The following is a 14,300-nucleotide window of genomic DNA, read 5'->3' on the forward strand; positions in this document are numbered from 1 at the left end:
CATGGGTGGAAGTAGGACAAGCATGGGCCTCTCTGTTCCTGGGTAGTCATTGTAGACAGACATGTGCTAGAGAGGGAATTTGCTGTTAGGTTCGGTGTGTAGGGTGCCTTTCGGATGTAACCCAGCTGGAAAGTTGACACTGCAAGAAGTACGTGAATCGCACTTTGCTCCTCATACAAGCTATTTCAGCCTTCATGTATTTTTTTTTTGTCCTCTTCGATATGTTAACAAAAATAAGGATTGGTAGTGATGCCATCAGACCTGTCTGTGGCGAGGGAGATGTTATCACCTGGATTCAGAAGATCAAGGTGATGGCCAGGCTGCAAAGCATTGAAAATGTAGCAAGTCTCATGGTTCTGTTTTGGAGGGAAACGCATTGGCACTGTACCTTGAAATGGATGAAACAGATCGACTGGTTGCAGAGAAGATTGAACAGCACTTAAAGGAAACATTTACAGAAGGATCATATGCTGCATTCACCAAGTTAGGAAAGGCCAGGTGGACATATATGCAGCAAAAATTCAGAGACTGACCATGCTCTCAGGTTTTGCTGGAGAAGGATTAGAAAAGTCAGCACAGTTGGCATTCATGAATGGTTTCCTTGATGAGATATTGGTGTGGCTGCAACAGCTGCCGAGTAGTGAGAAGATAATGAGCGAACTCATCACTGAAGCTTGTGTCGATGCAAAATGCCAAAATGCAGTGGCAATGGCAACTACAGAAGCCCACAGTATCATGCAACAATTGTAGAAGAATGAGGAGAGAAAAGTGAAGCAGCCATGGCCATTTATGGGCCAGTGTTTTACGTGTCAGGGACTGCACATGGCAAGGGACTGTGAGGAGTCAAAGCCCAAACCCATTTGCTACTAGTGCAAGTGGACAGAGCATATCACTAGAAACTGTAGCCAGGGAAAAGGCCACAGGGAAGTTGCTGCCTCTTAAACTTTCCATGTGAGCAAGTAGAGGCTCTTGTACAGTTGCTGCCTATAGTTGAAGTCCTGGTTGGAGGAAAGGTGTTCAAAGTCCTCATGGATACAGGCTGTACAATGTCTCTTGTGACCCTAAAGGTGACTAAAAAATAGAAGGGGATGAGTAGTGTTAGGGCAGTTGATGGCAGTGTAATTAGATGTAAAGGTGGCAGTGAAGTGGAGATGGCAGTGTGGGGCACAACATTAAGAGAGCGAATAATAGTGATTGACCATGTGGTAGAAGGAATTGATGTGGTGATGGGCATGGATGTGATCAACTGCCTAGGAGGTGTCATTGTTAGTGGAGACATGGTTTCATTTGGTAGCACAGGGGCATCATGCACTGTGAGTCTGCAACAAGAAAGAGGGCAGAGTCCCAGTGAGTATTGTACTGCTTACACCAGACATGTCAAACTCCCGGCTCGTGCAGCAATTTTATCTGGCCCACGGGACCATTTTGATATCAGCATTTGGACCAATTTCAAACACCACATAATCTCAAACGCTACTAGACAAAACATCAGGACAAGTATAAATACCTCACTGCTGAGCAGAAGTAATGAAAAGTAGACGAGTTGAAGAGGAATCTCACATTACAACAGACTTTTTTTAACCAAAGCAAAATCCCAAAGTGAAGCTGCTGTTAAAGCAAGTTTTATTGTGGTAGAGGAGATCACAAAACCAGCCTGGCCAGAGTTTGTGAAGAGCTGCGTGATGAAAACGTGTGGCCTTTTGTGTCCAGATAAGAAGCAACTGTTTGCTAATGTGAGTATTAGCAGAAATACTGTTGCTAATCGGGTGTGTGAGATGGCCACTAATTTGAAAAAACAGTTGATTGAAAAAGGAAAAGATTTTGTTGCATACTCTCTTGCTGTGGATGAGACTACTGACACGACTGATACGGCACAGCTGGCTATCATCATCTGTGGAGTGGACTCCAATTTGTTCGTCATGGAGGAAATTTTGGACATTAAATCAATGGATGGGACAATAGGAAAGGACCTTTTTGAAAAAATATGTCAAAGTGTAACCAACACGAAACTACCTTGGACTTATAATAGAAGGAGTACTAGTGATGTGCAATGAAAAAAGTGAACTAGTGGGTAGGATACATTTAAAGATGCAAGAAAAGAACTGTGCTGGTGAGTCGACAACATATCACTGCATCACACCAGGAAACGCTGTGCGCTAAAGCCATGAAAATGGAACATGTAATGAGCACTGTAACGCAAACCATAAACTTTATCCAAGCCAAAGGGTTAAATCACTGTCAATTTCAGTCTTTCCTGCTGGAAATACATTCAAAGTTCAGTGATGTGCCTTATCATATGGAGGTGTGGTGGCTCAGTTGGAGAAAGGTCCTGAAAATAGCTTTTGAGCTGGTTGAGGAGATATGTCACGCCATGGACAGTAAATGAAAAGAATCCAAAGTTCTGTGGGATAAAAAGTGGAAATGCGAGTTGGTGTTCCTGGTTGACATAACTGCACATCTCAATGCTTTAAACATCCAGCTCCAGGGATGGGATCGCATGATCTGTGATATGTATGATGCAGTGAAGGCATTTCAAGTGCACTTAGGGGAGACACAAACGCACAAATTGAACTTGTCTCACTTTCCCGGTTGCCAAGTAATGTTGAGCCAAGTCAGCACTACAGTGTTCCCAAAGCAGCACTTTGTTGATAAATCGAGTGTGCCCCGCACTGAATTCACACGGTGCTTTAGTGACTTTGAAGCACAGAAAAATAATTTTGAGCTGCTTCGCAACCCATTTGCTGTCAATGTGGAAACTGTACCTCTACAGATTCAAATGAAGCTGATAGAACTGCAGTGTAATGGAAGTACAACTCTGGGGCCCACACAGTTCACTTGCTTCATATATGAAGCAATTCTCCAGCTCTGTTTACACACAGCTCAAATGCTGTCTCTGTTTGGAAGCAAATATCTGTGTGAGCAGCTGTTCTCTGTGATGAAAATGAAAAAAATGTCACATAGGAGTTGTCTCACAGATAAACACCAGCAATCCATCCTGAAAGTCTTGTAGCGTACTTCTCTCTCTCTCTCTGTTATATATACATAAATACGGACATAGTGAATAACAGCTAGCCTTTGGCCGCACCTTTGGACCCTGTTAGGTCCACTACTCTGATTGGTTGGTATTGGCACATTTTGTCTCGTTCTATTGTGCGCCATGATGCAACCCAACCAATCACAGCCTTCAGATAAGGTTGCATGAGACAGTCTTTTCTAAACCCCAGTTTCAGCCAACAGCATGTTATAAAAAGCCAGCCTCTCACTGTCACAGTTGTCAGTCTTTTGGCTCCAGACCTTCTGAGGTCTAGCCACTGACCACACATCCAGTTCCAATGACGACTCATCAACACTTTGTCCAGCAGCATTCAGGACCTCCAGCTTCTTAGCGTCAACATCATCTCTCTACATACACACTAACCAGCGACGCTTGCACAGGTTCTATCTCCACAGTGTGTATGATTTACTACACCATGGTTAACAGCAAATACAACCTGCGACAACCTCCTGTAACAAAAGACTGGCAGCAGCATTGTAGCCGCAACTTCTTATGCGACAGTACTTCAATCGGCTCTGCATTGCGGCCTCAACTTCTTGATACAGCACCTCAACTACTGGTACCCTGACTACAAACTGGTGTTTATCGTAGTGTCTGAACATTCTTCTAACGTCATTTTGAACTCTTTTTGATGCTCTGTACTTATCACACACACATACATCTATGTTTGTACATACACACTAAGCATACATGATGGCCTGTCTATTATTATGTTTATATGTCGCACACACACAGACACACAAGTTGACATATCAATAAAATCTTTTCTTAAACCTTCTACCGGTTGTGTCTCTCTTTTCTTTTTGGCACTCATACTCATTTATCCTCTTTTCATATTTTTATTTGTATCGACCATGTGATGTACTAAAGGAGCCATTCCTTGTCGCCTTCTCCTGTTGCTACAGTTTCAACAACACATAACCTAGCCCCAAACACCAATGAACTCATTGCCAAGAAAAGATGCTAAGTATGTAGCTTGGACAAAATTGCATAAAGAAAATTGAAAGTTTTGATTTATTATTTTAATTTTCACAGGAAGCACATTTATTTATATATATATATTTTTTTTGCAACATGTTCTTATTTAAAATTTTTATAATTTTGACAGGAGATATTTTATGCAGAGCAAAATATTTAAGTTGGAACAAATTTATATACCGTTTCAATATATGTTCCTGTTCAAAATGTTTTAGTCTGTTCAATAAATGTTTATCCTGTTCAGCCTGCAACCTAAGTGTGCTTTGAGTTTTGGCCCCCTGTGCAATTGAGTTCGACACCCCTGGCTTACACCATTGAAGATAAGGATTTCAGGCAGCGTTCAATGATCAGTAGTGGACAGTTGAATGGTGCTGGAAAGGTGAGCACCTGACACTGAGGAACAGGCTAAGCTTTTATCAGCATACCTTGAAAGGAGATGCCACGAATGAGTTTGAGGTAGAGAGATGGATCAAGGAGGATATCCTAATCCAGTGGAAGGAGAAAGCAAAGAGCAGAGTGCTGCTGCTAATGGCAATGGTGTAGCCAACGAAGGGCAAGGTCAGGCTGGAACTGGACTTTTGAGAGCTGAATGACTATGTATTTTGCTACACAGGAAGCAAGATTACTGTTTGTGGGGAGACATTGCAAAAATGGAGGCAGATGATGAGGGCTGCAACAATTGTTGACTTGAAGTTGGCATATCTGCAGCTCCATGTGAATGAGAAATTGTGGAAGTATCAGCTTGTGAGACATAAGGGCCAGACATACTGTTTGACTAGGCAAGGAATGAAGCCAGTATGCTCCGCTGGATGTGTAATGTAAATGTGCATACCCGTCAGAGTGTAAGTATCTTGAGAGAAAAGCTGAACATAAGAAGCGTCAGTAGTGGTGTGCAAGAGAGACGATTGCGCTGGTTTGGACATGTGGTGAGAATGAATGAGGATAGCTGCGTGAAAAAGTGCCACTCCCTAACAGTTGAGGGAACCCGTGGAAGAGGTAGGCCCAGGAAGACCTGGGCTGAGGTGGTGAGGCAAGACCTTCGAACATTGGGCCTCACCGAGGCGATGACTACTGACCGAGACCTTTGGAAATGTGCTGTGCGTGAGAAGACCCGGCAAGCCAAGTGAGATCGTTGCCAGTGCCCCTGGACTGGCTCTTGTGCGGGTGGCACATAAGATGTACCATCCTGAGCGTGACTGTTGCCAGTACCGCCTGACTGGCCTTGTAGGGTTTTCGAGCGAGATCGTTGCCAGTGCCCCTGGACTGGCTCTTGTGCGGGTGGCACATAAAAGACACCATTTCGAGCGTGGCCGTTTTCGTGCGGGTGACACGTAAAAGCACCCACTACACTCTCTGAGTGGTTGGCGTTAGGAAGGGCATCCAGCTGTAGAAACTCTGCCAAATTAGATTGGAGCCTGGTGTAGCCATCTCGTTGCACCAGTCCTCAGTCAAATCGTCCAACCCATGCTAGCATGGAAAGCAGACGTTAAACGATGATGATGATGATGATGATAGGCTGAATTCTGCACCAAAGATCATAGCAACAGTGCTCAAATTTACCCTGGGAAAGGTAAAAAGGCCACTAATTCCTGTATGGATGACATCTTGGAAGACAAGACTGTAGTGTCTGCTGCAGAGATCATAGGGCATCTGAAGAAGTTCAGGCTAACCACGAAACCACTGGAGCCAATGTTTGGAGGAGCTGCACTGGGGTTTAAGCTACAAAGAGACAAGACAGGTATTGGTATTTCAGAGAGGAAATGAGATTCTGGAACAGGGCACCAGCATGAACAGACAAGAACTGTTCTTGATATGTGAGTGACTATTGGGCCACTATCCAATTGTAGGGTGGCTTCAAACAGCATGCAGCTATGTCAAGACATGAGCAGACAAGCTGCGGAGACAAAGTGGGAGAGAGGACCATGGTGATGATGCAGGAGATCCTAGAGAGGGTAAGAGCAGAAGACCCAGTAAGAGGAAGCTGGTATGTGCCCAAATTGGAGAAAGGGACCATATGGTATGATGCTAGCAGCAAGGCAATAGGGGTTGTCCTGGAAATCAGGGGTGTTGAAGTGGAGGACGCAGTCCAGTTGAGAAAAGTAGATGATTACAACCACATAAACATGGCTGAATTGGACACAGTGCTGAAGGGCGTGAACCTGGTCCTGAGATGGGGACTGCATACTATTGAAATCCAAAATAATTTGGCTACTGTGTTTGGATGGGTGGTATCAGTGATCACCAATGAATGGAAGGTTCGAACAAAAGGGGCTGCAGAGATGTTAGTAAAGCACCACCTAGGAGAGTTAGCTGTCAAATTTAGTTTGAAGTTGTGCACAGTCTTTGTGCCTTCAGGAAGGAATATGGCAGACATTATAACCAGGATGAAAAAGGCCTGGTTGGCAGTGCCTGAAGATCTGGAGCAGGGGAGCACTGTAGTGTGTCAACCAGGTGACTCAGAGCTAAGGAGACTGCATACCATGTATCTTATGGGTGTGGATAGAACATTGTATCTTTCCAGGAAAGTTGACTCTGATGTTACTAGGCAGAGCATTCAAAAAGTGATCAGGAGCTGTGACAGATGTCAATCTCTCCAGGTGTGCATGAGTCTGGAAATATCTCAGTAAAGCACAACTGGAGATGATTGGCAGTGGATGTGACACACTACCAGCAGGGGACACATCTCTCAATGGTTGACACTGGACCAGGTCATATGGCAATATGGGCACTGCAGATGAGGTTGAACAAACCCTGAGCAAGATATTTCTGGAGTAGGGTCCTGTAGATGAATTGCCGATGGACAATGGCACTGCATTTTGTTTGGAGGTGCTGGATAAGTGTCATGTGCACTGCTTCTTCAGCCTGAGTAGAAATGGGATTGTGGAAAGACACCATCACATGCTCAAGGTCATGGCAGAGAGGGGATGCATCTCACCACTAGAGGAGGTATTTTGGTACAATATGTCACCCCAATCAGGACAGGCTAAGGAGTCATTGCCACACAGAGCAATATTCAGGTATGAATGACGACACCCACGTACAGCATCACAGTGCCCTGTGAAAGAGAGAAAGAGAGCTTGCCTTCGTGCAGGTGAGGTCTGAGTCAAGACTCCAAAGGCATGCTGCACATTTCAGTGAAATAGATGAACACTGACGGCTGTCAATTTCAAAAATAACGTCTCTGTGGATGGAATGTCATGTCATGTTTTGGATGTTCGCAAAATTGCTGCTTCATTGGATGATGAAGGGGGTGGAGAGGACGTGAACGGCGCTCCATCCCTGTGGAGATTTTAACATGGAGTGAAGTGAGGTGATCTTCGAGATCAGAGGACGTGTGGGGATGAAGTGAACCAGAAGTAAAGAGTCAGTGTTTGAGTGGCCCTACCAGAAGAGCAGGATAAAGGGAGGTTACATGGGCCTCTTCACTTTGAGGCAATTGCTGCAGATGGATGCATGTCAATGTATGAGCTAGAGAGGGAATTTTCTGTTAGGTGCTGGCCATAGATTAGGTGGATAGGGTGCCTTTCAGATGTAACCCAGCTGGAAAGTTGACACTGCAAGAGAACCTGAGAGGTAGGTGAATTGCACTTCGTTCCTCATACTACACACAACATGCCAAATTAAAAAGTCATCAACATTTTAACATCAACTTTTTCATGTGTGCATGGGCCAGACAGAGTTCCTTGAGGCAGATTTTCTAATATCAGATGCCCTTCTTGTTGTCAACCTCACCAGTTTCCAAGCAAGGTAATATTTTCCAGTAGCTGGACGTTTTCAAACAGTGGAAATGAAGAACACCACTTGTACGATGGTGATGCTTTTTCAGAACAATGATGTGATGTCAAGACAAGGAGCTACAAACACACACCTCCATATGTACGCACATACGTATACGATGGGTTGCTTTTAGTTTCCGTCGACCAAATCCACTCACAAGGCTTCAGTTGGCCAAGATGCAATGCAACGGGACTGAACCCAAAACCATGTGGTCGCAAAGCAAACGTCATTTATGCCAGTGTCATACACAGACACACATATACTATCTACGTCTATATATGTTATCAAAATAAGGAAACAAATCAGTAAAAGTTAAAATAATGTATGTACGAATGTGTATGTGTATTAATTGCTTACTAAAAACAAGCAAGGCAGGTCCTAGGACTCTTTTAAGGCCTTCAAGAATGGTGAGACCAAATAACTGATCTGAATTTACGTAAAAAATTTACCTAAAACCCTCTTATTGCCACTAGAATAAACAAAAGTTTCATCAAAATTGATGACTGAAATGAAATGAATGTAGTATGTATCCTGAGTACTTAAAAGTAGGCAATCTTTCTGTGAAAGTATTATGGTGTTGTTTAACTCCAGATCAGCTCTAAACAGACACAAAAAATTCAGACGTGACCAGCCTGCCTTTATTTCAAACAGTGCATTCATGACTATAGTATCTAAAGTGTCCTTCTTTTAAGACAGCAGGGTGCGAGGCATTGCACCAGCTCCTTTATTGGCTCAATTTTAATTGATGTAATGATCAAATTGATTATAACGGTTTAGGGAGAATAATTGGGAAAGGCGAAATCAATAGCATTCAGAGTCAGTAGATACTCAGATTCGATCCGATGAGAAGACGAAGTGGTTTGCTAAAAATAAAGAATTCCAATTCTCAAGAGTGTCACTATAAGTAATATGGGAGCTCTAAGTTGTGATATTTAAGGTACCAACACTAAGAGAGTAAAACGCCGAAGTTGCACTGACTTGTGCGGAAATACTTTTACTGTCTTAAATCCACGTTTTCTTCCAATTTAATAATGCAAATAAGTATTTTTTGGCATAACTACAGGAGTTATGCCTATTTTTTTATACATGTTAAACCAGTTTCATGAAAGTGAAGAATATTTAAATATATCTTAGAATTCAACACATTTAGTCGTTCATTAAATATTGAGAAATCGTTTCTTGCTGAATAATATAAAGGAAAACAACAACAAAATATGTAAACCCAATGTTTATAATGAACATGATCCATATACAATAGATGATAAATTTATAGCCTGAAACACCAAAAGGTATTTAAAACGAATAGCTTTGTGTATTTTAACAGTCTGCAACTGCTTGAAGTTAGCCTATGTTCCAATACATGTAACTACAGAAAACTTCTTGAAATTAATTACAATCAAATTATATGAGTCATTAAAAAATATATACTTTCAGTAGTTTTAGACTTATTAAGCCAATAATATACCAAATGTGCTCCAGCATGGCCACAGTTAAATGACTGAAACAAATAAAAGAATGTTATGTAATAAATGCCACAAGTAATAATAATACACACGTGTGTTATTACTCAGTCCATTGATGAATACACTGTTGATTAGTACAAACATAATATAATTTCATGCCTTCCTCGGCCTTGGAACTATGAGACTGGAAAAATACAGCTTGTCTATGGCCGCATCTTGGACAAGGATGATCTTCTGTTCTCGGCAATGTTGGATCAGCTATTACATCACCAATAATCTGTGTAAATTCATCCACTTCAGCAGTGATTCTGTTCACATAAATACACGTGTTGTCTGCAATTTCTTGATATTGACAATTACGACATGCATACAAAAGAATTTTGTTAGCTTTGTCTTCTTTAGGATACAACATATTGTTGCATTCTTTACAAAACTTGATACCAACAAAACCTGGACCAGAATCAGTAGGTTCAAAAAAGTCTTTATCAGCCATTTAAAGTAATTAATAGGTTTGGAACAAAGAAATCTAACCTAAGAAGTTTTCATAAATCCCGATAAAGACGAAGTAGAATCCAGAATACACACTCTAAAAATTGGGTGGTATATATGTAAACGTTAGTTTCGTAAATAAATATAGCTATTTAAAACTTTCAAAAACAGAAATCATTATCAAAAGTTACATTTATTGCAAATTAATATATTTTATCTTCTTCAATATTAAATCTTTTATATTTAAATTAAAATTGATACAGAGTTATTTGGTGGTTATATGTATAAATTTTATGTATATAAATGCCATATTTATATTTTGAATAAAAAAGATATGATAAATTAATTTAACAATAATAACCACTCAAACAACTCATAATATTTAAAAAATTCAATAATAAATTGTTATAGTATCATATTACTCGAACAATTTTTGAAATTCGTTTATGGTAACGTTAATAATATGTAAATAAAGCTCCTATTCCATTATGCCGAGCCAGAGTTTCGGGGTTGCATCATGGTTATATCGATATAATGTAGGATAAATATAATAAGAATACTAATTCTAGGATGGAGTTTATAAATACTTAATGTCCCCCCCCCCCTCTCTCTATATATATATAACAATAATATTAGGGATAAAATCCAAAATTACAGGTAAAAACTCAATTAAAATATTTTCCCTAAAACTATATATATATATATATATATATATATATATATATATATATATATATATATATATATATATATACACATACACACACACACATATACGGAACTGTGTATAGATACAATCCAAGTATGGCGTCGCAGCAACTTCTCGAATCCCCTGTAAAAAAATTAAAAGGTGATTCTTATTTCATACGTTTGTTTTTATACATTATATTTTCAGAATAACTTTTTATGACTTAATGTTTGAGTTTTAAAATAAATTTCTAACGTATATTTGTACTTATCTTTCATTCATTCTACACGTGCTTCTTTACACATGTTTTGTCGTCCCGATTTTCATTGGAAAATAAAAACTGTTTAAATGCGTTACAGATGTATTATTCTTGATGTTTACACAATAGAATAAGTATTCTATAACTAATTTGATATCATCATTTAATGCAATCTATTTTCGAGTAACAGTTTATTATTTTTTAATTCTTGCTGAGTGATATATGTATACTCTCAAATATATACATGTGTGAATGTAGTTAACATTAATCGTTATTCTTGAAATAAGTTATAACAGTGGAAGGAATTTTCATCAACACTGTCAATAGAAATTTATTAAAGCCATCAATATGCTTCTGGTTTTCTATTTTTCTTCTTTTTACAGCAAATGTCAACAAGCGACGATGGCCAAATTACTTTAGGCTGGCGTCAGTTGTATGTTAGTAGTCTTTAAGACTATAGACATACAACTGATATTGCCTGCTAAAATTGCTTATTATATTTGTATTGGTAGCTAACTGCTGTGTAATATGATCATTCAACAGCATCTGTCATGATATATACAAGAATGAAATATATAAAATACATTTGAATGAAAGTTTGCATGTTTACTTTCAGAGACTAAATCAAAAGGGAGTGAAAACTTACTGACAGTTCCTGAAGAATGGACAGAACCAAAGTTTCAAAGAGAAGACAATATTCATGGTTTGATCTGTGAAAGTTCTTTTGCTACACTTTTCCCTAAATATCGTGAGAAATATTTAAAAAGTGCCTGGCCTCTTGTTGAGAAAGTGCTTAAGGAGCATGTAAGTGTATATGCATTTTCTAATGTTTGGGGTTTTTTAATACATTGCATCATCATCATCATCTTTTAACGTCCATGTTCTATGCTGGAATGGGTTGGATGGTTTGACAAGAATGCAGATGGGGATTAAAGGACTTAATTGTGCTGCAGTGTTTGCTTTGGTATGTTTTCTACAGCTAAGCACCCTTTCTAATGCCAGCCACTTTATTATGTGTACTGGGTGCTTTTTTTTTTCATTCCATCAGCATTACAGAGGCTGCCATGCAGCTTGCAAGACATTAAGATTTGAGAGTGGTGGCTTTATGCTAGGAGATGAGGGCTTAAAGTATAACAGGAAGAAGAACAAGTTGTAGAGAGAAATAGAATCATCAGGTGGAGCTGCAAAGAGATTAAAAAACTGGTGTGTAGAATAGCCCTAGCTGAACCGCTAAATTATGGTGACACAAACACACCAACATCAGTTGTCAAGTGATGGTGGGGCAACAAAGAGACACACAAATTCATACATACATACACACACACATTATATATATATATATATATATATATATATAAAAATATAAAATGGGACGAACGCAAAACATCCAGACAGTTAGGTGATACAAAAAAGGGACAACAAAACATTCAGATAGATGATACAAAGACAGGTCATTCAGAGTTTTCTTTCCTCAGTCGAGTTCCAGATTATCTTTGCAATTTCGGTTGGTTATACTCAAGATTGCTCCAATCTGGTCAGCCCCAAGGAAAAACTAAGCTAAGAGCATTAGATTCCTTGGAAGAAAGCAGTGAGGACAGAAAAAAAAATTGGAGAATATTATACAAATATATATATATATATATATATATATATATATATATATACACATGATGGGCTTCTTTCAGTTTCTATCTACCAAATCCACTAACAAGGCTTTGGTTGGCCCAAGGCCATAGTAGAAGACACTTGCCCAATGTGCCACGCATTGTAACTGAACCTGGAATCATGTGGTTGAGAAGCAAGCTTCTTACCACACAGTCACTCTTGTACCTATATATATATATTGTCTGTCACAGCTTGATGTTGACTATTCTGTTCAGAAATCTTTGAATGGTGAGTGAGGCATTTGGTGTCAGCCCACCACACTGTCTCTGAATACTAAGTGGTGCACAAGAGTGCAACAAGCATGGTCAGCAATGAGGTTGTCCCACAGGAGCAGCTCGCTTGTTAGTTGACTCTGAAAAATGATGATACAGATTCTTCTTGGCCACAATAACTTTCAAGCCATTGGTCTAGAACTCTTCCATTTTGTCAGTTATCCAATATCTTTCTGCTGACATCTTTACCATCTTTCTGCTGACATCTGTAGCGTGGGAGCTAAGGGGTTCCTAGCACTTACTCAAGGTGTCATCCCAGTCTACAGATGAAAGGAGCAACTCACTTTCCCTTTTATGGGCCTGTCACTGATGTGGGTGCCATACTGTATACACACACACACACACATATATCTATCTACATATATATATATACACAGTGGGTAAATCATAAATCTGAAAAAGAAGCACTCTCTAAGTTATAGAGCAGTAGAGTATATAGATATGGGTGCTCTGTGAGGTTACCCTGAATTTCATGTCCATAAAGCACTTGGCTTTTCAGTGTTTCTTCAGACCTAAAATTATGGCCTCTCTACAAAACAGAGGAGGAAAAGACCTCATTACTCTGTCAACAACAGAGGATTGTCTCCTCTACTCGTAATTGACCCTGTTATGTGGATCTCAGGGCACCAACAGGAATTTCCTGAAATGCAAGCAGGGTCTGAAGACCACCTTCCTGGAGTTAAGGATGTTCCCCGAGTCAAGGGTGTCCTTTAATATCCTTGTCCGTTTGGCTATTTATGTAGGGGCCTGGATTTTCTAGGATCTTCCATGATATTATATGTGGAGTTCTGTTGTCCTTCAGCTGCCAAACATAGTTGGCTAAGGACATAGCGTATCTCCTTTCCTAGATCCTGAAAGAGGATCTGTGGTTGGAGAGGAGCTGCTTGAACAAGTTACCAGATCATCTGATGTATCTCTGTGTGTGGGTGTTGGCAATGTTGATGCTGCTGTTATGGCCCTCATCATTAGTATTGTTGGAGCTGTTATCTGTGCTATCATGGTGGGTGATACTGTTGCTATTGTTATTGATATCATTGGTGATTGTGGTGCTGCTATTTCTGTTCAGGATGCTGCTGGCGATTGTGCAGCTGCTATCTTTGTTAGGATTGGTGCTGTTGCTATTGGTACTGTTATTCCTGTGACTGTAGTAGTCATTGCGAAAGCTGCTGCTACTGGGGTTGGCTATCACCTCAGCCACATCTTCTACATGCTGGGTCCTCAAAACCTGTAGAAGGAAGCACCACAGAAATATAATTTTGTTTGGGCCTTCTCCCTCAACGTAAAATGTGTATAGGTAGGATCTTCCTTAGATAAACACTTTGCACATTCACATAGGTATGGGTGCATTTTCAACAGACACACCCTGGGGGTCTCTTTTAGCTGTGTCCCCAATATTAAGAACATTATAGTTAATACCCCTAGACCACGAGTGGAAGCAGGATGCTCATGCAGGGACTGCAACAGATGCCCAGTAGGAGGTCATTGTGAAACTGTGGGAGTCGTCTATGAGATACATTGGATGTTCTGGTAACTCTTTCAAGCAGCACCTCTCCAACCACAGATTCTCTTTCAGGATCCTAAAAAGGAGACACACTACTTCCTGAAGGATGACAGAACTCCACACATAATATGGAAGATCCTAGAAAATCCAAGC

General features: G+C 40.1%; 3 protein-coding genes across 4 annotated transcripts in view; 2 read left to right on the forward strand and 1 right to left on the reverse strand.

The window, feature by feature from the left end:
- Positions 1–2,497: 2,497 nt before the first annotated feature.
- On the forward strand, positions 2,498–3,010 carry LOC149135566 (general transcription factor II-I repeat domain-containing protein 2-like). The gene has a single exon (XM_089353085.1). The coding sequence runs from the start codon at positions 2,498–2,500 to the stop codon at positions 3,008–3,010; it is 513 nt and encodes a 170-aa protein (XP_089209211.1).
- Positions 3,011–9,023: 6,013 nt separating this feature from the next.
- On the reverse strand, positions 9,024–9,907 carry LOC106878968 (DNA-directed RNA polymerase II subunit RPB9). Its single transcript, XM_014928345.3, has one exon. It carries the CDS (start codon positions 9,764–9,766, stop codon positions 9,374–9,376), a length of 393 nt encoding a protein of 130 aa, XP_014783831.1. The 5' UTR covers positions 9,767–9,907; the 3' UTR covers positions 9,024–9,373.
- Positions 9,908–10,489: 582 nt separating this feature from the next.
- The window catches only part of LOC106878967 (KRR1 small subunit processome component homolog), a 52,913-nt gene continuing 49,102 nt past the window's right edge, over positions 10,490–14,300 (forward strand). For both annotated transcript variants that reach the window (XM_052967756.2, XM_089352347.1), the window contains exons 1-2: positions 10,490–10,612; positions 11,326–11,513. In XM_052967756.2, coding sequence (XP_052823716.1) covers positions 10,567–10,612; positions 11,326–11,513 — 234 coding nt within the window. In that variant the 5' untranslated portion in view covers positions 10,490–10,566. The remainder of the gene's footprint in view (positions 10,613–11,325; positions 11,514–14,300) is intronic.

Source organism: Octopus bimaculoides, chromosome 5, assembly GCF_046866305.1.
Source record: "Octopus bimaculoides isolate indiv1 chromosome 5, ASM4686630v1, whole genome shotgun sequence".
NCBI lineage: Eukaryota > Metazoa > Mollusca > Cephalopoda > Octopoda > Octopodidae > Octopus > Octopus bimaculoides.

Bases quoted from the DNA above. Each gene is read 5' to 3' on its own strand.
- LOC106878968 (XM_014928345.3), bottom strand. From the start codon at position 9,766: ATGGCTGATAAAGACTTTTTTGAACCTACTGATTCTGGTCCAGGTTTT.
- LOC149135566 (XM_089353085.1), top strand. From the start codon at position 2,498: ATGATCTGTGATATGTATGATGCAGTGAAGGCATTTCAAGTGCACTTA.